The sequence below is a fragment of the Ailuropoda melanoleuca genome, chromosome 8 (genome assembly GCF_002007445.2).
Source record: "Ailuropoda melanoleuca isolate Jingjing chromosome 8, ASM200744v2, whole genome shotgun sequence".
In the NCBI taxonomy this organism is placed as follows: Eukaryota; Metazoa; Chordata; class Mammalia; order Carnivora; family Ursidae; genus Ailuropoda; species Ailuropoda melanoleuca.
This window is the reverse complement of record NC_048225.1, coordinates 74,238,084-74,262,600: the sequence shown is the minus strand read 5'-3', so window position 1 is coordinate 74,262,600 and position 24,517 is coordinate 74,238,084. Positions and strand designations below refer to the sequence as shown.

Genomic DNA, 24,517 nt, shown 5'->3' with positions numbered 1-24,517 from the left:
TGCACAAGATACCAGGGTCTTGAGTACATTTAAGGAAATCTGTTTAAAATGCAGGTATGTTAGGGGCGCCTGGGTAGCTCAGTCGGTTAAGCATCTGACTCTTGATTTCGGCTCAAGTCAAGAGATCAAGCCCTGCGTCGGGCTCTGTGCTGGGCATGGGGCCTGCTTAAGGTTCTCTCAAAATAAATAAATAAAATTTAAAAAGTAAAATGAGGGTATGTTGGGTTAAGACAAACTTATTTGAGCACACAACACTTCTTGGGGTTAACACTGCCTGGCTTAGAACATTTCTATATTTGTTTATAGACAATTATGCCAATAAACAATATGCTGAATATTGAGTGAAGGATTGTACGCACCAGTTAAAAGTATTTCAATAACTTACATCACGTCTTTGTTCTGTTCTGCTGGGATATCTCTTTTGTAGGTACAATTCAGTAACCTGGCTATTTCTAAGAAATTAGAGCCATAAGTTTTTTGTTTTTGCGTTACCCTTTTCCTAAATATATTGCTTGCTCTTAATACTTTATGAGAGTAATTTCTGCACATATCGCCACAGGTGATCAATTTTCTCAGCCTATTAAATTTCCCATGAATGGACTCTCAGATGTGAAAAATACCTTGGGAGATAGTGAGAACTTCCCATCAAGTTCTAAAAAGTCCGAGGAGTGGCCTGACTGGAGTGAGCCTGAGGAACCTGAAAACAAAGCCGTCAGCATCCAGATTTGTCCCACGGAAGCCTGCGATGCCTCCACATGCCCGCTCACTCACGTGAATGCGGAGGAGGTGGCATGGGAGGACGTGGGGCCCAGCAGCTTAGATACTGAAATGAGTGCAGGAGGTGGCGTCCCAGCCGTCAGACCGGGCACCTCAGGGGAACAGGAGGCCATTCCTACTTTGCTTTCACTCACTGAAGAGTCCAAGCCTTTGAAGTCGATTCCGCCCCAAAAGACGGGTCTTGCACAGAGCGGGCATGAGCCAGACCAAACAAAACCACCAAAAGGGTCGTCACAGGAAAGGCACCTTAAGGCTCCACCAGAACTTGGTTTAGGAGAGGAGTTTACCATTCAGGTAAAAAAGAAGCCGGTACAAGATCCAGAGTTGGACTGGTTTGCTGATATGATTCCAGAAATTAAGCCTTCAGCTGCTATTCTTATTTTGCCTGAACTGAGGACAGAAATGGTGGTTTCCGACAAGGATGACATCTCACCAGTGATGCAGTTTTCCTCAAAATTTGCAGCAGCGGAGATGACTGAGGTGAGGCTTAGTAAATCGTGCTGCTAGTTTAAGGGGTGCCCTTGTATGTACCGGTTGCACGGTCTCGTTGGTAACAGACTTGCTGTCTTCCTGGTGAGGGAAGAGACTGATGCAGCCCAAAGCGAATACGATCAGTTTCTGTAAATGATCTTTCCTTCCCCAGAAAGAAGCAGCGGTGCTAAATGGGCCACTGGCTACTGTTACAACCTCTTTGTTTAAAAGGGGGTTAAACCAAGAATAGGGTGTCATCAGATTGATATTCTTGTATTTATATGGTCCTTGGAAAGTTATTTTCCAGTGCTGTAGTTTTGTAAATCTGAAACCAAGTAACCCCTACTTTGCAGCTCCCTGTCGCAGTAAGTGATTTTACCTTACCTAGCACGAGGAAATCTCTTCTGGCATCGAGAGGCAAGTGTTAGGCCCTTTAAATTCAGAAATGATTTGTCTCAGCAGCCTGCCCTTGGTTTGCTTTATCTTGCTGCAGGGAGAGTCTGAAGGCTGGGGAGACGAAGGGGAGCTGAACTGGGAAGATAATAACTGGTGACCACGGGTGTAACTTTAGGGAAAAGGATTTTTTTAAAAAAAAAAAAAAAAAAATCAAACTAATACCTCAAAGTGGGCTCTGCAGACAAGAAAACCCAAAAGCATCCGTTTTCCCCGTCTGTGCCAACGGAAGCGCGAGCCCCCGAGTGCTGGCCAGCGCCCCGGCGGCGAAGAGGCCCAGCGCTGGTTTTGCGGAGGAGGAGCCCGTGTGCGTCTGACTGAGGCCAGTTTCTGTGAAGAGCAAGTAGCTGTGGAAAGGCTAAATTTACTGCTTTTTTCCAGGACAATTCCAGAAGAAGAAAATAAATACAAAAATTCAAGCTGATTAGCTTAATTTTGTGCCATTTCTTTAACAGAAGAGTAAGCTTTATTATGAAATACAACTTACTGAAAAAGTTTTAGCTGTAAAGTATATAAATGATTTTAAATCGCTAAGGTTTCCTTAGGCAGCTTATTTATTTGTTTACAGTTGTACTATCTGTGGCCCTGTGGGTACCTGGGCAGTCCCTGACTGTTCCACATGTATTGCATTATACCAAAGTTCTTCATGAGAAATCTCCCCACCACCTGTTCTCTAAACGTCCAATAAAGACTATTTTCACTAGATTCAACTTTACAAAAGTTGTTTTATATGCATTAGAAAATGCAGACATAGTTACATCAATACATTCATTTACAAAGTATAGTAGTGTAGGATGATAAAAATCATACCCAGTCCTGTCTGGTGGCAACACGGTCCAGTCCAGTCAAGGGCCACCCTAGAGCGCACGTCGTTTCAGCTCCTCAATCCTTTCTTGGAGCGTCTCCATCTTCCGTAGAAGCCAGTCTGGAGCAGGAGACTTTTGGAGTAAGGACTCAACTGCGTCCAGCGCCCCTGATGCTGTTTGCAGTGCTGACCTGTAATCTTCTTCCAAGGGGAACTCCTGACGGGCTCTTTTTGCATAAGGCTGGCAAGTGAGAAAAACAGAGGATAAGTAATGCCGTGATACCTATGCCAAAGATGATCAAGAACTTTCTTCTGGGATTTCTAAAACTGTAAAGTTTTATGTGCAAATTTTATTTTGTCATTGGTTTGCAAGGGCAGGAGAGAACCACCACCCCTATATCCCCTAGCTGTTTCTGAAGGTGTTTCTGGTTTGTCACACTGATGCAGGGCGCTACCACCAGTAGGGTCCAAGGAAACTAAGAGGAATGCTGCCTTGTCCAGTAATTTCCAGAGGGTATTTTTTGGAAATATCTTGTCTTGACTAAGAAGCCCCAGGTATACATTTTCTAAATGGTTCCAGTTTACTTTTTAATGCTAAGTGCTGTGGTCTTTCAGATGCTTTTTGCCCCGATTCAATAAGTCATCAGGCTTTCTAACATCACTGCACTGGGGTGGGGATCGGGACCAAGACGTCTTCTGTAATCACGGTCTTCCCAAGGAAGGTCATAAATTCTTGAGGGCTTATTTACAGCACTGCTGTGTAACTTTTAGGCCTGAAATCTATAAAGTTAATGTCTTGAAAACAAGTTATTAACATAGACTAACTTTCTTTATATAAGAGTTTTAACTGAAACTCACCAGAATATTGTTCCTCTTATGGATTGCTATTCTAAATACACTGTCAGTGCTCAAAATGTATTTTGAATATCCTTAGTGGTATCAGATTTCAGCCTTTTAGTAGGTAGATGTGATTTCTAGACACTGCCAGAAATGATTTAGGCTGGTGTGATGAGTGAGGCAAGGGATCAACCGCAACATTTGGAAGGGGAGTTTACTGATTCTCTTCGGTGGTTCAGGAACCCACTGCATTTATAGCGTCACTGATACAGATACATAACTTTCCCAGAGGTTACTATGAACAACTGAAAGTCATATTGGAAGAGTACAGTCGGTATCCTGTTTAAAACTTGTATTTTTGTAGTCCCACCTCTGTTCTGTGTGCTGATAACCTTTCAGGAAGAAGAAATAGGATTTTTAAAAGAGCAGCTGCTGTAAACAGGAGACTTTTACATGTCTAGATCTATTTGATTATATTTTGACAGTCAATATGAGGCCAGGAACCATACTAGTTTTTTTACTTTTATCAGTAAGAAGGGGAGAATTTCTCCTAAAAGCTTGACCCGTACTGAAATGCAGTCCATACCTGTAAAGATGACCATTTTGCTGCTTCTATAGCAACTTGAGCAAAGTGGTCCCGGAAAATGCCTTTTTCCTGTTTCACGCGTTCCACTCTGGCAGCTGCAGTCTCATCTTCAAACCCAGTCTGCCACAGTCAGGAAAAAAATCACGTAAACACCAAGCATTCTCTAACAGACAGCAAATGATGTAATACTCAGAAAGTGAGAAGGCCAGGGGCTCCTGGGTGGCTCAGTCGGTTAAGCGTCCGGCTCAGGTCATGATCTCCACGCTGGGCATGAAGTCTGCTTAAGCTTCTCTCTCTGCCCCTCCCCACCCCCTACTAAAAAAAAAAAAAAAAGAAAAAAGGCCACGCACGTGCATGTGTGTGTGCGCACGTGTATGCGTGCGTGTGTTGTGTTTAAGCACCCAGTGTTAAACTATTCTGGCTTAGCCTGTGAGCTAAGGCAAATTTTGGAAGTTGGACTCATCTGTAAATGCATCATCTTTGTGTAATTTGGATAAAATTACAGTATTCTCCTTCCCTACAGAAAAGATGAACTGTCATTTTTCCCCCTGGAAAATTTCTAGGGGGAAAAATGACAGTCTGCGAACCTTCATTGTGTAGGGTAAGAAACTGGCAAAAACATGTGCACACACATGCTTACTCCGGCTTCTGTGTAACATCCATGTGTATATACATAGCCCAGTTTAATAATAGGTGAGTATAAAAAAATTAGTTAAGCATAATTCACTTTCTCTTGGTCTTCTAAATTTGCTGTTTATTCTACTTAGTGCTGCACTTAACCCTCATATCCTAAAACTACCCCCATATAAGTTGTAAGGTGTGCACGAACACGGGAGCCAAACGATGGAAAGTTTGGTTCCAAACAGAAAAGCAGCTTTAAAAACGTCACTGTTTGTTTGGAAAACTAGGTCTCTGCTGGTGCAGCAAAGCCACGTGTAAACTATCTAAATTCGAGTGGTAAACACGGGCCTCTCGGGCCTGCTGTTGCGCATGTGCGCCCAGTCTGCTCAGGAGCCTTTTAGGGGCTTGGTCCTCTCAGCGCCTGAACGAGCAGCGCCGCCATGGCCCACACCGTGGGCAGAGGGGCTCCAACTGCTCCAACGCTGTGACTCGTCACGCGGGCCCAGCTGTTTAATGTGCGTCACCTCAGTGCTGAGCACTACGAAAAATTTAAGCTAAGAAGATACTTAACTTGGTCACAATCCTACAATTTAAAAAAACAATGACAAAATCTGTGATGCCACTATTTTGAGCTACAGAAATAAATACCTTCTCCAGAAAAGATACAACTTTGTTCCTAGTGTCTTCAGAACGGAGACATTGTGGAACTATCTCCTCATGATTTGTTCCCTATGAAAAGAGAGATAAAGGAGACCAATTTTAATGTATCTCAACAACTTGCAAAGATAACCGCCTAAGTTTTAAGAGCTACCTTAATCAGAAACACATTGTAAAAGAAAACAGTGTCGGAGGACATTCAAGACCAGCAGCTCCTCGTTCCTGACGGGAGCCTCGGCACTACGCGGCGTTCGGCACGGGCACAGAGCTGGAGGCTTTAGTCACCTCTGCCCAGTCATCCTGACGTCTGTGGGCCCCTTGTGACCAAAGGCGTGACTGCACAGCTCCCGGTGAGAGAAAAAGGAGCATCATCCCACAGGAGGTCACCTCCTCCATGGCTCCGAGCTCACACGTCCCTGTGCTCATTAACCTGACTCCTCAGTGACAGAGATGGAATGCATTATTCATTCCACACTCAGAAATACTGTCTGAAAGCAGCCGAGTTAATAGACCTGGTCTGAATGCGTGGTTCTGGTTGTTCCTACTCTCCTAGGACCTTAGGAAAGTACCTTCACTTCCCTATGCTCCATTGTTAGATGCTGCAGAAGAGATCGTTGGCAATATCTCCTCCAGTGGAAAATTTTAATGACTAAGATCAAAAGTAGCTCAATAAATGTTTTTGGAATATTTTGGAAAACCTGAAATAATACATTTTGGCGATCACTGTGATAGGCTGGTCTTGTAATTACCTCGGCGAACTGAGTAAATGCCTCCAAGGTATGTTGTTCTACTATCCAGTTGCTGTCAGCTAGCAGGAAGGCAAAAATAGAAGACAGGCTGGGCAAAATCTTGTCCTAAAAGAGAACCAAACCTTATTAAACAGAGGAAAACCTCAGTATTCTATTCTTAATGTTGTCTAGTTTCCCTGATTCCGTCCCAGTGAGCACATACTAGTACATGTTAGGGCATGTCACTCCTTCGCTTAAATGCTTCCAATAGCTTCTCACTTCGTTCAGAGTAAAACTCAAAGTCCTTAAGATGGCCTGCAAAGCCCCACGGTCGGAGTGTGGCCTCCGCTGGCCCCGTTGGGATCAGACGCGCTCTCGTCTCACTACTTCCCCGGCGTGCTGGATGCCTCAGCTTCAGGCTTTTACTCACAGGTCACCTTGGTGAGGACGCCACTGCCCATATCCTGTTTAAAACTGTACCCACAAACACACTCTCCCCCTATTTCTCTCCACAGCACTCACGCTAACAAGCTACCTTATGTCTTTGTTGCCCTCCAGAGTCTGAGGGCAGGGATTGATTAGCTTGGTTCATTAATGAATCCCCAGTGATTAAAACAGCACCTGACACATAGCAAAAACTCAGCAATTTTTTCTTGAATAAATAAATCCATCTCCTGGCTTTAAAGGCCTCTTATATGCTGATGAATCCACCAAACTTTCTGGGCCTTAACTTCACTCCTGGGAATATGTAGTTTCTGCTAATAAACCATTTGTTCCTCAGGTTCTGGGCCCACTAGGGTCCAGAGTTATGCATGAATGAGAGAGTACTCTGCAATTTATTTTATGCTAAAAAGAAGACAGCTCAAAAGCAAGTATCTTTGGGTACTCCTGTCCAGAGTTGAAAAGCTGTCAACCTATTTCTTTCATGAAAACAAAGAGGATGATATCATTTACCTGTAAATAAATAAGAGCCCTTTAGAAACTAGCCAGGTTTTTATTGCAAAGATTTTAATATCTACTGAGATAACATCCATATACTCCAGTTACATGAAAAGGTTCTCATTAGTGAGTTTTGTTGTTTTTTTTTAAGCTGTATGTATTTATTTGAGAGGGGGAGAGAAAGTCTTAAGCAGACTCCTCGCTGAGTGCGGATCTGACTTGGGCTCAATCTCAACACTCTGAGATCAAAACTGGAGCCGAAACCAAGAGTCAGACACTTAACCAACTGCGCCACTCAGATGCGCCTCGGTGAGCTTTTTATAGTCTCTCCCATGGAGGTGAAAAGAAGAAAGTCAGCTATCTAGAATTGCTGGACTGACCACAGTAATAAGGAAGGCAAAACCGAGTTTAGGAGGGTGATCTTTCACTGTGAGGTGTGTCGAGAGTTCAGAAGTATACGACCAGGCCTGTACAGTGTTATAAGTAAAGATCCATTTGTCAATTATATATACCTTGCAACACTTTCAAAAATACTGCCTTAAAAACAAACAGGCTCCCTTCCATGGATATAAAACCAAGAGAACAACTCTGATAAAATGTCCTCATTATATACTCTTTCCCCGAAGACATAAACGTCTCCCTTCCTCAGGGACTGCGTGTGCCAGCGCCCAACGGGAAGCAGACTCGCAGACTACAGCCGACTCGACATTACTTGTACGTCAAAATATATTTTTCAAAAAAAAATACTTAAAATGAGTTCTATTTTGACAAAAGTCACCGTCTTTTTCACAAAATACGTTTCCCCCAACTTTCATTGTCAACAATCCACAGAATTCCAGAAACTAATACTGAAAATTTTAGTAATTCTTACAGGGATTTTTTAAACACGAAAACAAAAGAATTAAGAGTATTACCTGGAAAGCTTGAGGTATAAAAAATTTTCCTAGAGAAGATACAAAATCAAGCACTGCCAAACAAACATGGTCAGGAGGCTCTAATTTAAGCAGTGAGGTCTGCAAAGTTACTACCTAAAGTGGCAAAGATTAAAGAACAGTTATAAATGAAAACAAACATTTCGTAGAGACACAAGTAAGATTCTGATGGGCATGTGGAAAGGGGAAACACAACAAAACCCAGAACAGTCGAACACTTTACAAAGTCTCAACTTCACACGTGGAATTTGAGTAAAATGATCAAATGACTGATTCTGTTATTATGGCGTTCATCCTACCAACTACTGTATAAAGAAAAAAAAATGTATTCCTAAGAAACTATATACCAGTGCTCTTCTTTCAAATCCTTAAAAACTCTTTTGTATTTTAAATTCTAGTGAGGGAAGTTCATTACTTAAAGCAGGGATTGGTAAACTTTCTACGAAGGGCCAGTCAATATTTTAAGCTTTGTAGGTAAGATGTTCCCTGCTGTATATTGTTTTTTTTATTTTTTAATTTTTATTTTACAAACCTTTGAAAATGTAAAAATCCTCCTTAGCTCTTGTACTGTGAACAGGAGGGCAGAATCTAGCCAGGAAGCCAGAGTTTGCCAACTCCTGATTTAAAGGAACACAGAAAGTCATCTCTAAAAGAAGCAATGCCTAAGTGAACAATTTACTTATGTTGAAATTTTAGAACTTTATTTGGGTTTTTTAAAGGTAGGCACAATTCTATCAAAATTATCCATATTTAATTTCTCAAAAACGATAACTAAAACTATCAGAATCCACAAAGTTTGAGTCAATTATTTTACTGCATTCTCATTCTCTATAATTTAGTAATCCATATTACACATACAGTAATTTAAAAATATACCTAATAGTAAGTATTTGTTAATGCTAAGTTCTTAATGTACACAACCATTAACCAAGCTACTAAAACAGAGCGTTAGTAGTTTCACTTTCTGGCATATAGGTCCTATGACAGGGTGTGATTTCTTCCATCATCTTCCTAAATAGGAATTAGTTTTACCTCATAACTGTTTATTTCTAAATGTGCCTGTAAGCTTAGGCCAGCTCTTGATTTGGGGGATCAGTTCTGCCCAGTATGGACTAATTTCAAAAGCATCTAAATCACTTCAGAGAAGTGCCTTTTCCTTTGCCTTTTGCCTTTTCCTCTGTTGGCTGAGAACCTCCAAAGCCTGCCATAACTAGGCAACATCAGAAGCATGCCCCCAACAGTGACCTCTGTTCTGCCTGTCCCAGCCATGCAAGCTGGGGGCCAGACAGAACACTCAGCAGCCCTCTTACTTCAAAATCATTTTATTTCTTCAAAGAAACAATGAGGATTATCCTTAAATCCACATCAGCTATATTCCATATTCCTACAGCTGCTGGAATGCCTTTGAAACGGTTTTGAATGAGCGACTCCTAACCTCAGGGATGTTCTAGAGCAGTTACAAAGAAGTTTTGACTCTTCCGTATCAGGGAGATAAGGAATCGGAACAGATACAGGCTGAATCAACAGCCCTGTACACTACCCACACTCTACCGGGAGAGCGAGAGACAGGAGGAGACCCTCTAAGACAAGCAAATCTGTGACGTTTAAGTTCAGTTCAACAGGAAAGAGGTAACAAGCACACTGAGCAACAAATCATTAAAGAGGACTGTTTGTAGAAAGCTCTGTGAAGTCATGTTAGTTCAATAATTTCCTCAGCAAAGTATCAATTTGCTATTGTTCTCACCTGACTTATCAGATGAGGGTCTAGAGCACGAACGAAAAATCCCAACAACGGAAGTAAAAGACTAAGTGTCTGCTGAACATAAGGTTGACATGTTACCTTAAATAAGAAACACAAAATAATTTTGGTGAAAATTTTCAATTACATGAAAATAGCAACCTTTCAGTGAGCCTTTATTTTATACCAGGCAATATGCTAAGTGCTTTATATTACCACATATACACCTTTTAACTTTGTGAAGTAGATCTTTACTCACTTTAGTAACAATTTAAAAAAAGGGGCAGAAAGGTTAAATAATTTGTTCAAGATCACATGACGAGGAAATTTAAACTGGATGGAGAGCTAATTACTTTTGTTTGCCACTGAAAAACTTGTATATGCCTTAGTGTTCTTAAAACTCCGTTTCTCTAACCCGTAACTGTTGTTTCTATCATATTATAAGCTACATCACCAGCAGAGAAATTCTCAATGAATACTTACTGAATGATTCGTGAGGATTGGGGGAAAGCACTCATTGCAGTCAAAATACTACAGAAGGGAAATTTAGCTCTACATAAATTTTAATGATAAAACATTATCTGCAATACCATTTCTATGATCTACCAAAAGTGTGAATGTTGCCTTCAGCTTCCAGTGGCTGGCACTACTTAGTCAAAGAAAACAAATGTTATATTTAGATTTTTAAATTAAATGTCATTTGTAAACTACAATAATCTGTGGGACACATATCATCCGAATTCCAGCCTGAGTATCACCTCGCCTTCCGCCGTTGCTGGGAAGAGGAACAGGAACGAGCCAGAGCCACTCACTTGCCCCGGCACCTTTAAGCCAGTCACTCTCCACTGCCCAAAGGATTGTATGCAAGACCGTGGAATCACAGAAACAGGCCACACCAGCCCAACAGAGGACAGAAATAGGGCAAGAAGTTTGGTGTTTTTAAATAGGGTCCAAATGGTCATGAAAATAGCTGAACGATCACTGTCACTCCACTGGGTTCTGGTTTTACTAATGTAATTCCCTCACACTCAACAAGAACTGGCTGGAAGAACACAAACAGGTATTTTAAGTTCTAATCCCAAGTTCTACCAAGCACCTAAAGAAATTACATACATTTTACTCTACAGGGAAATTTCGGTACTATTCTTTTTTCAATATTCTATTTGTTCTTCAGGGAAAAAATCAGTTGCTTTCCTTACCAGCTTAGAGTTTAAAAAAGCCCAAAGGTGACTCCCAATTTCCATAATCACAGTCTGCTGTGCGATATCCACAGCCTCACTGGCAGAATTACATACAGCAAGCAGAGCAGAGAGCGGTGTGTTCTAAAGGGGGAGAGAGGGAAGGGTCCAAGGTTAGATCCCCATCTAAAGGAGCTGAAGCCACAGAGGTTATGAATTACTTACAACTCTTCATAAAAACCTACGTTGAATTTATATTCTGAGACCCAAAGCCATCTTTTCTGCTACTTCTTTAATACAAATTATTTTATTAGAACTAATTTTTCTCATACACAGAGACATTTGCTTCATTTTCTAAATAAACATTTTTTCCTTTTAGGTAAAAATTTAGTATTAAAATGGAAACACCACTGTATTTTAATAAATACGTTTGATACAAACTGTCAGTATGAGCAAGCTAATCTATAATGTTCATCAACTAAAAATTCTATTGTTTTTCACTTTATGCACCTAGTAATCTTTTATCATTACTAGATTTTTATTGTTGCTGTTGTTTAATAATCAGTCTTTAAAATTCCTTAGCAACACTGCATTCACTAAGCAAATACAAAACTTGAGAAGTACACTTATTTAGAATTTGAAACTAAAACCCACCTTTTCTAGATTCACTCTCCTTTATATATCACATCTCTCTCTGACTAGCCAGGAGTGGAGGTGGTTGGGGGACAGTGGGAGTAAAGTGGAGGCCACGGGGGAATGTAATGATTAGTAACAATGCCTTTAATCCATTATACTTCAACAACAACACTTAAGTTTTAATGATTTTTATTTTATTTAAGATTTGCTTTTTATTTAAGATTTACCCATTTCCTTCTACAAATAAGCATGTAAAATGACCTGCTGAACTAAAGTTTTGCTCAGGGCAAAGATATGTTCAATTTTAGAAAATAGGTGCATTATTTTACCTAATACAAAAGATTTTTTTATCTTTAACTACAAAAGGCAGTGCACAATAAATGTAAAACCTGAACAGTTTAACCTACTCCTAACTAGATGTTCAATAGTTTTCTCAAAATAAATGCACATAAAAACTTGTATTTCCTTTGGGTATATGTATATGTTTTAAATTATCTTGATAATTATCAGATGCCATTATATAACAGAGTATCAGAACATTTACACTCAGTGTGGAGATATAAGCCTTGAGAAAACCCTGACCTCCTAATTTAATATTACAAATAGGCCCCAACCCCTTGAATGCCCTGTCCCCATCCCTGTTTTTCTCCACTTACCATAAACTGATACAACATACTTACATATATATTTATTACTTATTTTACCATCCACAGCTCAGCTACAATGCAAGCTCATGAGAACAGAATTTTTGTTTTGTTCCCTGATGCCTGGGACAGCACTTGGCACATAAGAGCGCTCAAAATGTTTGTTGGATGAATGAATGAACCAACAAAGGAGGAAATGAACCTGGAAAATTCAACCCCATGTACTACAATTTTTTCAATTTTTAAAAACCATGTATTTTTTACTTCTCACAGATGAATTTCTTTTATATTTCATTATTTTAAGAGGGAGTATTCTAAATGGAAAGCTACACAAAGGCTCAGAATAGATGTGTGTAAAATGGGGGTTGTGTTTTATCAAATAGAAGAATCATGTCTGGGGCACCTGGGTGGCGCAGTAGGTTAAGCGGCTACTTTCGGCTCAGGTCATGATCCCAGGTTGTGGGGATTGAGCCCCACATCGGGCTCCTTGCTCAGCAGGGAGCTGCTTCTCCCCTGCCTGCCATTCCCCATTTGTGCTCTCTGCCCCCCACCCCAGGCATCAAATAAATTTAAAAAAAAAAATCATGTCTGCCTTATCAAATGATGTGTCAGCAAAAATACTACAAATAAAATATTTCATAATAGATTTCATCTTGGTCCAGTGTGTCTTAACTACAGTCTCCCCGCCCCCAATATAATTTACATCAGTCAGGATAATAGTAAGTTACTCACAGACCTCCTTACAATGTAGAAATCTGAAAATCCTGCTAGTTTCTAACCTGAGGGCAGAGACCATATCCATTTTATTAACAACCCATCACTAGTACCTAGAGCAGTGCTCAGTAAATAGCTGCTAAATGAATCAAATCCATTAAAATTCTTATTTTACCAGAGATTCAAGTTCTCCCAAAGTCCGACTACTGCTTAGCCATTCCTGACACTCCACAATCCCCACTCTGGTGACCTCATATGCAGCTTGTTTCCTGAGCTCGGTGGGTAATGCCTGGAGGGAAATACACTGCCACAGAGGCAGATTTTCTGCTGCTTTTGGGGAAAATTTCTGGATAAACTCCACCTGAAATAAAATGAAGAAGAGTAACATAAGACAATGTGATGAATGGATGCACAAAGCTAAGTATTAGCTTCCATGTTTTATATTTTTAAGAAGTTTCTAAGTAAGTAATAATATCACAAATACCAGACCAAAGTAAATTAAAGGAACATGCATCATTATTTTCGCTGTTGTTGCATTTGTTTGCAAAATGAAAAACACAGTTTAAGTGGAACGTGATATGAAGACACTGAGAAATGTTAAAAATAATGCATTTCATTATTTAGTCAATCAGCTATTTTATCCTGCTCCTATTATTTTCCTAAGAACTTGTGTGTTTGTGACCCTGTTCAGTTAGGTCCAAAGTAATATTCCAGAATATGACAAAAGACTGATTCGGCTAACTCTGGCGGCTGTTATCTCAGCTGACTAGAACAGAGGACCTAAAGAAAGAAGCAAAGATCATCGGTTCGATTTTCCACTGGGCTAGCTGGCTCTGCTCTCGGACAACACACAGAATTGGTTTCACAAATCTAAGTCACCAGCCCAGAACAGTGTGGCTGGCAAATCCATTCTACCACTGAAATAATTCAAGGCCTTCGCCAAGTTAACAGAAAAACAGCACTGTTTTGTTAAAATGAGGCGTCAGCAGACAAACTAAAAACAGAACACAAAAGTTCTAAGAAAAAAACAGTTAAAATGTTAGTTTCCAGTGGAAAAACAGCAAAAATAATAGTGCATTTAATTACTGAATTAAGTATAATCTCGAAGTACATTAATGTAATTTTTAAGAAGTAGAATATCCCAAATCTGCTTGACGAATGACAAATTCCTATGTTAAGAAAAAACCCACTGTATTAAATTTGACAAAGAAACTTACCTATGTTTTATATACTATATTTATATTTGAATTTTGTTAGCAGAAAATATTTAGCTATCAAAACAAAGGAGAAATTGTGTGGCTATCTACTGGACTGGCTGTTAGAGCCAGAAAAAAGGATCCCTCGATGAGCTATGTGTCTATCGTAATAAGCAGCTTTACTCATGAAACCACACTGCTTCAGGAAAGCCAAGAGAATTGCGCCAATTGATAAACATCAGCTGAACATGACCTTTCTTTATAATAAAATCCAATGAGTGACTGAACTAGTTCCTTTTCCAAAACAGAAATTATAAATAATTATGCCCTGGACAACATAAAAGGGTAGGTGTTGACAAAATTTGTTAGGTAGAAAGAGGGATCTATTTACTATTCTGAGTTTGAAAACCCTGGTCTCAACACAAGTTTAAATATTTAAAACAGCCAGTGCTAATAACAGTTCATAAGGAGTAAAGTATAAGTGAATAATGTGCAGAGAATTAAGACTTCTCTCTTTTTAAACTGAGAAGAGAGGAAAAATACAACAGTGGGCTTAAAATGAAAATAATTATGGTACTTTTTACTTTACATAAAAATGGTAGCACAACTATCAGTATACTTAAACCAGGTATACTAAATCCTTTCCTCTTAGGTAACCCTGTACTTTTCCTTGTTTCTATAAAACAGAAATATTACCAATAGTTACATACTAAAGAAATAATAGGATATCAATAACTACTCTCCATATTGAAACAGAAACACATTTGAATCTCCCTATTTACTGGCATTTCCCCCAAATTAATTACCACACTTTTTTTTGTAAAGTAAAACATCACTGTACTGGGATTAACTATTTTCACTTATGTTAATGCTACATCACTGATACAAAAATCTGGGTTTTTATTTCACTTTTTAAAAAGGTACCATCTTGTGTGCAAACAATTATTTCCAGCTTCGCTACTCGCCTCTCTGCCCCAGCCCAAGCTCTCTCCCCGCACTCCTGTCCCGGTCACCCCCCCCCAAACTATAGCCTGCATCTCCAAAAGCTTCCCCTCTTCCCACCCTGCACCTCCCCAGAAATGATCTTCTAAGCTATGAACACCCAACACAACCCGAGTTGTGCTAGCCTGCGTGCTCATTACGTTCCGTAACCTTTCAACTAAGAGCACGTTTATAAATTTATAATTTCTACTAGAATATATGTTCTTTCTGGTATCATGATATAGCACAGTGGTTTCCAAGTTTTTTATTTTAAACAACAAAACCCTATTAAAAATGAATGAGCGGGGGCGCCTGGGTGGCACAGCGGTTAAGCGTCTGCCTTCGGCTCAGGGCGTGATCCCGTCGTTATGGGATCGAGCCCCACATCAGGCTCCTCTGCTATGAGCCTGCTTCTTCCTCTCCCACTCCCCCTGCTTGTGTTCCCTCTCTCGCTGGCTGTCTCTATCTCTGTCAAATAAATAAATAAAATCTTTAAAAAAAAAAAAAAAATGAATGAGCGAGCTTTATACAACTAAAGAAGAAAAGCAGATTTCATATGGTTCAAAGGGATAAGGAGGCAGAGCCAACACCCCACAAACAGAGGAGGCCCCCGAAGCAGCTGCAGGATGAAGAGCCGAAGGCGACACTGGGGCAATGGGAAGTGCAGCTTCTGGAGTAAGAGAGATCTGGCTTGGATCCCAGCTCGGACATTACCACGGTGAGTTCGGAGACATTCTTTTACTTCCCTAAGCCACTGTTTCTTCATGGTGAACAAAATCCATGTATCTCAGAAGGCTGACGTAGGAACTCTAAGCATTGAAGTGTCTAGAACACAGCCCAGTCCATACTGTTGTCTCAACAAACGTCTGCTCTCTCCCTTCAAGAGGAAGGATCATGTCTTAGGAAAAGGAGAAAGAGCAGAGCCTGGCAGAAGAACGAACACTTGTGCAGTGCTCCCTTCGAGCAGCTTACGTTCCAGGTCTCCCCAAGTCTCAGCACTGCCGTCTAGGGAAGGTTAGTGTCTCAGTTTTAGGATTAACTAACGCCCAGGGACTATCAGACAAGAATTCAAATTTAGGTATGTCCCTTTAAATTTTAGCACGGTAAGTTGACCAGGAAATCAGTATTTGATAACGGAAGGAAAAAATTAAAAGTAAATCCCTCAAATTTCTATAACTTACATATCTGATAGCTCATTTGGAAAAACTTAGAAAATTGAGAAGTACCTAAGAGATCTCTAAACATAGAGTTTATTTATAACAAAATTTTTAGATCTCACTTAGAGTTCATTCATTCTGAGTTCTATTATTCTAAAAGTTAAAATTTTACAACCCTGGAAAAAGATAATTTTATTCTCATTTAATAAATAAGAAAACTGAGGCTAAAAGGACACTTTCCCTCCTAATCCCACTTCTTTAGGAAGGGCCTCCAAGTTAAAAGGCCCTCTATGAAGGACAGTGTACCAGGAACCAGGGGCAAAAGCTTTGAGAGGAGAATAAAAGGCAGTAAAATTGGAAGGGAATGGAACAGAAGCTATTCTGGAGTTCTGAAGGGGAGAACAGTAACCCTTACATATTTTCTAGATGGCTGGCAGGCGGGTCTGCTTTCAGCCTCGGAACCACCTGCAAGGAAGAGGGCTAGGAGGCTGGCATGGCTCCTCTGGTGCCTGGCCAACCTCTCTCCGACTTGAGGCAAATATTCTATTCAGAAATAACCCCTGAGGCACCTGGGTGGCTCAGCTGGTTAGTCATCGGACTCTCGATTTCAACTCAGGACATGATCTCAGGGTTGTGAGATCGAGCCCTGTGTCAGGCTCCACACTGGGCATGGAGCCTGCTTGAAATTCTCTCTCTCCCTCTGCCCCACCTCCCCTCTGTGCACTCGCTCTCAAACAAATAAACAAAAATAATAAAAATAAAAATAAAGGAAAGCACTCCCAATTTACTGAGCACCCTTCTAAGCAGGGCACTATGCTACGTATTTTGCATATATTACCTCTAAATCCTTACAAAAGTTTTCAAAATAGTTAATACATATCTGTCACTCTATAGACAGGGAAACAGGTTCAGAAACTTTTCTGAGGTCACAGTGAGGTGACCAAGGTCACAGTAAGACAGGATTCAAACCACAGGATTCAAACCTCCTTCACTAACCTAGTGGTTCCCAAGCTTGTGTCCATGTCAGAATCATGCAGGAATTTAACAACAATAATAGCCACGCCATAGCCACTCTTATTCACAGATTAAGGTCCAGGAACCTGTATTTTTTAAAAAGCTCCTAAAGCAGCTGTGAAGTGACCAACCCAAGGGCTGCACTGGGCTACGGAGGTTTCTGTAACTGGAGAATCTCCTTTATCAGGGCAGAGCTTGTTTTCCTCACAATAACAAACAACCAAGGCTCATCATACTTTCAGTTTTTCCCAAAGAGTTCAACTAATTTACTGTAAAAAAAATAAGACACATTATTAAGGGCATAAATAACATTCTAGCTCCTCGTAATAAGTTAAAAGGGGCCGGGCATAGAGAACCTTCCCAAGTCAAGTATCTTAAATGTATGAGAAACAAAGAGAGCGAAAGCTCAGGGAGACAATGACTGTAACTTTCAGAGAAGACAGTGACAAAGACCAAACTTTAGTCAGGCTCTTCTTCCAAGGCCTTTTCTTAACTAGTTTTCCGCATGGGATTGTGTCCATCCTTGGGCCTGCATCATCCAGTTTTAGCAAGAATTCTGCTAAGTCCGTCTAGAACGCACCCTCAGCCTTGGTATTTGATCACATTGGTCCGCGTTCAGCAAGAATCTTCCTCGTCCATTTAGCAAGAACCGCCTCCTTACCCTTGACGTTTTCCTCTTAGTAATTTTCAGCCGCTGACCTACACCTTGCTCCTTCATCGGAAGTCCCTACTAGGCTATGCTATATTCAGACTTGAGCCCAGTTCTACACTGAGCCCTCTCTTCCCCTACAGCAACAATGCCAGAATAAAACCCACTTTTATCACTTTAACTACCTACCATATGGCTCTGGTTTTTAACATCAAAACCTAAACCCATCTAAAAGCAATAAGCAAAGCAATCAATAAGTCAAAAATTCATGCTCAGATCATATCAACATTTAAATGTAAAATAAACGGGGCAGTGGGAAGGAAGAGTCTGAATCCATTTCTCGGCAGCTGCTCAAAGACAGTGACTAAGATGGTAGCCTTGCCTGGTGGGGCGGGGCCATGAAGAAGAAGAGTCGCCTCAACAGTATTGATAGGTTGGTGAGCTGATAACATTCTCCAGGACAAGATTTTATCTGGGAAAAGACAGGAGAGGAGAGACTGATTTAAAAATCACGGCTTTTACATGCTTTTATATGCTAAAATAAACAGCAGCTCTTTCTGAGACATAAGATTATAAGTAATTTAGATTTTTAATTTAGAGCTTTTCTTTGTTTTTCTTCCATTAACCTAGATTACTTTTATAATGAGAAAGCAATTTTGACATTGTATTTATAAACAACCCTCTGGAATTTCTATTTCTAATTACCATCTGGATGGTAACTTGATACGTTAATCTTCCTACTCAAAGATAATTCATGGAATTTTTTTAAGATCTAAGCACAATAGTGCAGAATTGCATATAACTCTAGATATTAGCTCCATTAAAAGATTTTATAAGCTCAATTATCTGGAGATCAATTCCTATCATAATACACCAGGAGAGCTTTTACTTAATTAAATGAATGCTTTTATTTGAAGAAGATAATCTAACATAAAAATTACTTTGGATCTAACTTGTGGAAGATATGTTAAGGATTCAGAAGTGGGTACGTGCTCCAGACGATTTGCCACGGAGACATACGTGCCAGCTGTTAGGTTATTATACACTTCCCTGGATTTAGTCTACAACATCTTTAAACAGCAAACTAAGAAATGTATGACATAATAGCTACTAAGAAATGAAAGACACATGGACCCAGATGAGATCTTTATCAAAGACCAGGGACAAAAACACCGAAAACAACAACATGATCGTATCATATGGAATATATCAAACAACTCAGAATTTAAAAGCGAACGAAGAAAGGTCAACACTGAAAAGATTAAAATAAATCATCACTAAATCATTTTCTCTTTGTAGCCATTCACAAAGTATGACTTCTTTCCCCAAAGCCATCGATCACAGTCACATTTAGTCCCTCTCAAATCATTCTGACAGACAACAAAATCAAGAGGCAGGTTGTCTAAGTCACTTTAAAGAGAAAGAAAAACAACTCTCAGTAATCAACATTACAACTAACTCTTTTCTTATTTTCTACTTTGCATTCAATTTTGAATTTACTCTCCATTAACCTAGTCTTTCTTTTCCAGAACAACGAACAGATTTCGACAATATGAAACAATTTCCCCAGTTTGACAGTTTCTGGAACATCTTTCTCAATAGCATCAGCATTAAGGCACAGCAAAGAAATTGTCAAAAGAATTTAGCTACCGTAATCTCTCTCCTTTTGACATTCACATTCTTCAAGACTATCATATCCCTAAAGGAACTGCATGGATAAGTGAGTGTTTTAGGCCTTGTAATTCTACTCACCAGATGAGCCACGATGGTGACATGGTGCGCACAGAGTTCAGCAGTCCCATATCTGTGATGTAAGAGAAGATTATCTTTCCAAAATAATTTTTACAAGTATTCAGAAAAGCAAAGAGATGAACTAACTTCCAAAAAGCACTAAATATTCGAAGCTGCAATTTCTCCACGGCCAAGGAATACCACAATATACAAAACTACCTAAGCAAGTTATTACTGACTTGAACGGTAGAAAGAAAGAGGCAGCCTGGTTCCTGATTTAGTGCTATCATACAAAATCAAACCATTTGGGGGAGCTGAAGGATTATTGAGACAGAATTTTTCTATAAACTTACAAGTATAACATCATTTACTACCAGTTACTACTACAAATTCATCCAAAAACCAAAAAGAAGTATATTGTACCGGGAAAGGAAGCACCATGCATCCATAGCTAACAGAGAGGTGATCATATTAGCGCTAAGCACAGCATTCAAAAGAGCAACGTCCTAAGGAAAAACAGAAAGTTCATGATACATTGTTATTAATATTACATTTCTCAACATAAAACAACAAAACACCATCACAGTCCAAATAACAACAGATCCTCAGTGGGAAGGCTCAACTGTCTAGTATCTGCAAGAGCCTATAACACCACTCCCTCCACATTTACTGAGCACCTGCTATATATTAAGCATTGTGCTGGGCTATGGAGATGCAAAAGTGATTTTAAATGTGGCAACTCGATCATTAGGATCCACAAAGATTCTAGTGCTAGATCTTAATCACTGTAAAATATCTTAAAGGATATCGATCCTTATGTAAATTCTAAGAATTTTTTTCCCTACAATTTTCTCAATATCTTTTCTACTTTAATTCCATTAGAGGAAATCAACATTATGCCTAAGATCTACAGGAGACTTGGTGCTACGATCTACTATTTATTTCTCCTCTTTATGAAGTTGAACCAGGTAAAATCCTAATACTTTTTCTCTTTTCACTCTATCTTTCCATATCTTGCCACCCAAAATGTCTTCTCAAATGTTTTAGCTAACCATTACAACATCTGAGTACTACAGGACTCTAGGATTACCATTTCCTAAGATATAACTGAATTAAAGGGTAAAATGTGCAAACTGAGAGAATGACATTCAAAAAGAATACACAGTAACTATTGCTTTCTTCTGTATATAAACCAAAATTTCAATGAAAAGAAAGCAGAGAGGTAACCTGGTTAGCCCAGCAGGTAACAAACTTACCAGTTCAGGGAACAATGAGGGATGAAAGGAAGCGATAAATGTACACAGATGAACACAAACATGCTGATACAAGGTGACAGCAACTTCCGCCTGCCCTTTACTCTTTACTCCTTGTAAATGAACGGGAAGAGAGAGCTCACCAGCACACTGCTCAAAACTGCAGAAAACGGCTTTGAGTAGAGATACCCTGCAGGGAAATGGAGAACACCGAACCCAACATGCTTCTCATTTAACATTTCGTAGGTATAATAATAATAATAATATGGCATATGGAGGGTTATTTTCCCAAAGCAAAATGTCTCAAAAGGTATATATCAATGACAGTTGCCAATACGTGTGAATATGTAAACATAAAAACAAAATACAGTCACTGTTAGAGAAATTCCTTAAAGGAGAAGAATTTTCCTGAACCTTTTTTTTTTAATCATTTACCAAGTGTTTATCATAGTACTGAACTACAAAAAGACAAAATTCATCAAGGAACCTGAAATTTAAATAGATTAATTATACAGAAAACAGAAAACAGGTGTATGTCAGACAGAGAGGGGTCACTTTAAGACTGAAATAGTTTAAGAAATCTTCATAGAGGGGCGCCTGGGTGGCACAGCGGTTGGGCGTCTGCCTTCGGCTCAGGGCGTGATCCCGGCGTTATGGGATCGAGCCCCACGTCAGGCTCCTCTGCTGTGAGCCTGCTTCTTCCTCTCCCACTCCCCCTGCTTGTGTTCCCTCTCTCGCTGGCTGTCTCTACCTCTGTCAAATAAATAAATAAAATCTTAAAAAAAAAAAAAAAAGAAATCTTCATAGAGGATTTAAATAAAAAATTAGAAATAGGCAAAATAGAAACAGGCAAAGATGACAAAGCATGAGGAGAAGGCAGGTGTGAACAGCCAGTCTGACCAAAGCGAGGCGTGTGCAGAAAACGAGTACACGAGTGACAGGACAGGAGCAACACTGGACAGGGGCAGCACAGGGACAGACTTGGACCGCAGAGCTGGGCCGGCCGGCATCCGGCTTGCGTGTCTGAGCAGAGGGGCAGGAGCTCACAGCCGGGCTCCGGGAGACAACGGGCTACTGCACACAGAAGGCGCTCAAGGAAAGGGTGAATGCTACAGCCCAGCAACCACGCATGCAGTAAGACGCTATGGCCTGACGGTGGTGAGGAGGATGAAGAGGAGTGAAATTTCCTGGGAGAGAACTTCCAGAATCCAGCATTCTACTTATCAGAGCTCATCTTGAAATGCTAGTAAATACATCTACCCTATTATACTCAACATTTATAACACTAAGTCTTAGGCAAAAGCTTCTAAAACACTGAACAAAATTAAAATATTTTTAGCATCTGTTATAGATTTATGTATTTTTTATCTATATTTATAAAGTAGCAATCTATATGAGGTCTACACAGGAATTATTAACTAGAATATCTGATGTAACCAAAAGCTTAAATTTCAAGATCATTCCAAATGACAGGGCATTCTAAACCCTCTGTAAGACGACTGGATACAAACACCAGCACGTTTGCTACCTGGTCGCAGCTTCTGAGAGCTGGCTCTCCGTACACCACAGGGCCTGCACATCCTCAGGCTGAGACGGCAGCTTATCCATGATGACAACCAGCAGAAGACACTGTGACAACTGTAGTTCACATGGCAGCTCTTACAGGTAACAAAAACATAGTAAGTTACAACAAATTAGTAAAAATACACTCTCCATATTTTCAACAAAAATCTGTAATGTATAAAGAAGACAGATGCAAAACTGTTTTCTTGCAATGTTTTTTTCATTTAAAGAAAAGAAGGAATTTTAAATAAAATCTTTAAAAAAGATGATTACATAAGGGAAATAACCCTGTCTCTAACAAGTCACAATTATTAGATGATTTAAAATTAAATCTGTTTTGAAGCATACCTAATTTACTGTCCAAAACCACCTGCACGAAAGGTTGGAATGTGAGAAGCTGACTGACGAGTGGATCCAGTGTAACTAGGAAAGTGCCCACGATTTCCTCCTGTTGTGCTTTAGAGATCCTGGCAGCATAAAGGCTGGGAGGAAACTTGCTAGAAAGAGGGGGAAAGAGTTCATCCATTAACAGGTATCTTCTAATTTTAGGCAGACCTAAGTACTGTAAACTGATGTTCTCCCAGCAGTGAAAATATATAAAAAATACATAGCATGTATTTTATAAAACAAAATTCAAAGTACTAAATTGATACCACAATTGTATGAAGACCTCCAACTAAATAACATAACTATAATTCCACAAAAAGTTTATAATCTTACTAAAGAAACCTTTGGTATTGTTTTGATGCATTTTAATATCATTTTGACAGTAATGTCCTTAAAAAAAGACCATGAAGGGGCGCCTGGGTGGCTCAGTCGGTTAAGTGTCCAACTCTTGATTTTGGCTCAGGTCATGATCCCGGGGTCCTGGGATCGAGCCCTGCATCAAGCTTCCTACTCAGAGGGAAGCCTGCTTCTTCCTCTCCCACTCTCCCTGCTTGTGTTCCTTCTCTCGTTCCAACTCTCTCTGTCAAATAAATAAAATCTTTAAAAAAAAATAAAAATAAAAAATAAGGCAGAACGTTGAATTTACTATGAATCAATGCTCAGAAACAAGGGCTTTTCAAGAAACTGTATACTAGTCATGAAAGAAGATGCAAAGACTTTTTCATGGAAGATGTCTCAGTAAATAGAGTTGAAACAAAACTTCAGTCAAACCTATGTGAAGTAAGATGTGTGCATTCAGTACTTTTTACCACGTTATTTTAATTGAGGATATTTAACTTGTTATTTAACTTGAGGACCTGAGAAGACCCTGTCTAGCAGGGGATAACAGCATTTAAAGGTTTCTCTAAAGAGAAACACTTGAGGCCTTTGTAGTGTGAGAGGGAAAAAGCAACAGTCTGTCAGTTATTAGTTGTGTGACTTTGGTTCATTCATTTGAATTCCTTGATTCTTCATTTGTGATGTTGATTCAGAGTTGCTGGGAGGATGAAGTTATAAGCGAGGTCAAAGATATATAGAAATAAAATACAGGTAATGAAACTCGATAGACCTGAACTACAGTTACTAAGCATCAAAGCAAGTACTAGGTTTTCAATCAAATGGTGTATTTTTAATTTATGTGACAAGTATTTATTAAATGCCCGTGTCTATGTACCACACACTGTTCCAGGAGCAGGTAATAAAGTAGTAAACAATGTACAAGGTCCCTGCCTTTACAAAGTTCACATGCTAATGAAGTGGGGGAGTTAGCAAACAAGTAAACAAGTAAGTCTGTAACATAACAGATGTTAATAAGTACCATGGAAAAAAAATAAAACAAGGTTAAGGCGGACAGGAAATTCTACTGAATTCTGTTTGAATAGTGAATCATTTGTGGGTTTGTACAGAGAAGTTCCATGATCTCATTGATGTCATATCACTCACTTTGACTACCGTATGGCCAACAGACTAGAGGAAGGCAAGGGAGGAGGCAGACAGAGGGTAGGATGCTCTCTGTGGAAACCCAGGCAAGAACACACTAGTGGACAGCATCAGATGAAACCAGTTCTGGCGGTGAGAACTGGTTGCGCTGGGTATGCATGAACACTGAACACACACTGAGTATCACCACAGACAGTGGTATAGACAGACAACTCCCAGGAGTTTTGTTATAAACAGAGGCAGAGAAGTGGGAAGGCATTTGGAGGATACAGAATTGAGAGGTTTTGTTTTGTATTCTTACAATGGGAAAGACAACAACATGTATACTGATGACAAAGACCCCATAGGGAGGAAAGATTGCTGATGCAAGTGGGGAAGAGAATGATTGCTA

General features: G+C 39.7%; 2 protein-coding genes across 8 annotated transcripts in view; one reads left to right on the top strand and one right to left on the bottom strand.

The window, feature by feature from the left end:
- The window catches only part of SCYL3 (SCY1 like pseudokinase 3), a 38,376-nt gene extending 36,542 nt beyond the window's left edge, over positions 1-1,834 (top strand). For all 6 annotated transcript variants that reach the window (XM_011224099.3, XM_002918567.4, XM_034666710.1 and 3 more), the window contains 2 exons: positions 560-1,257; positions 1,742-1,834. In XM_011224099.3, the coding sequence (XP_011222401.1) occupies positions 560-1,257; positions 1,742-1,801 (758 nt within the window). In that variant the 3' untranslated portion in view covers positions 1,802-1,834. The remainder of the gene's footprint in view (positions 1-559; positions 1,258-1,741) is intronic.
- Positions 1,835-1,876: 42 nt separating this feature from the next.
- The window catches only part of C8H1orf112 (chromosome 8 C1orf112 homolog), a 41,415-nt gene continuing 18,774 nt past the window's right edge, over positions 1,877-24,517 (bottom strand). For both annotated transcript variants that reach the window (XM_011224097.3, XM_034666708.1), the window contains 14 exons: positions 22,609-22,757; positions 22,226-22,355; positions 20,701-20,887; positions 19,868-19,950; positions 19,466-19,517; positions 18,096-18,185; positions 12,892-13,077; positions 10,744-10,866; positions 9,551-9,646; positions 7,789-7,902; positions 5,957-6,061; positions 5,199-5,279; positions 3,930-4,049; positions 1,877-2,747 (listed from right to left, as the gene is read on the bottom strand). In XM_011224097.3, coding sequence (XP_011222399.2) covers positions 2,559-2,747; positions 3,930-4,049; positions 5,199-5,279; positions 5,957-6,061; positions 7,789-7,902; positions 9,551-9,646; positions 10,744-10,866; positions 12,892-13,077; positions 18,096-18,185; positions 19,466-19,517; positions 19,868-19,950; positions 20,701-20,887; positions 22,226-22,355; positions 22,609-22,757 — 1,705 coding nt within the window. In that variant the 3' untranslated portion in view covers positions 1,877-2,558. The remainder of the gene's footprint in view (positions 2,748-3,929; positions 4,050-5,198; positions 5,280-5,956; positions 6,062-7,788; positions 7,903-9,550; positions 9,647-10,743; positions 10,867-12,891; positions 13,078-18,095; positions 18,186-19,465; positions 19,518-19,867; positions 19,951-20,700; positions 20,888-22,225; positions 22,356-22,608; positions 22,758-24,517) is intronic.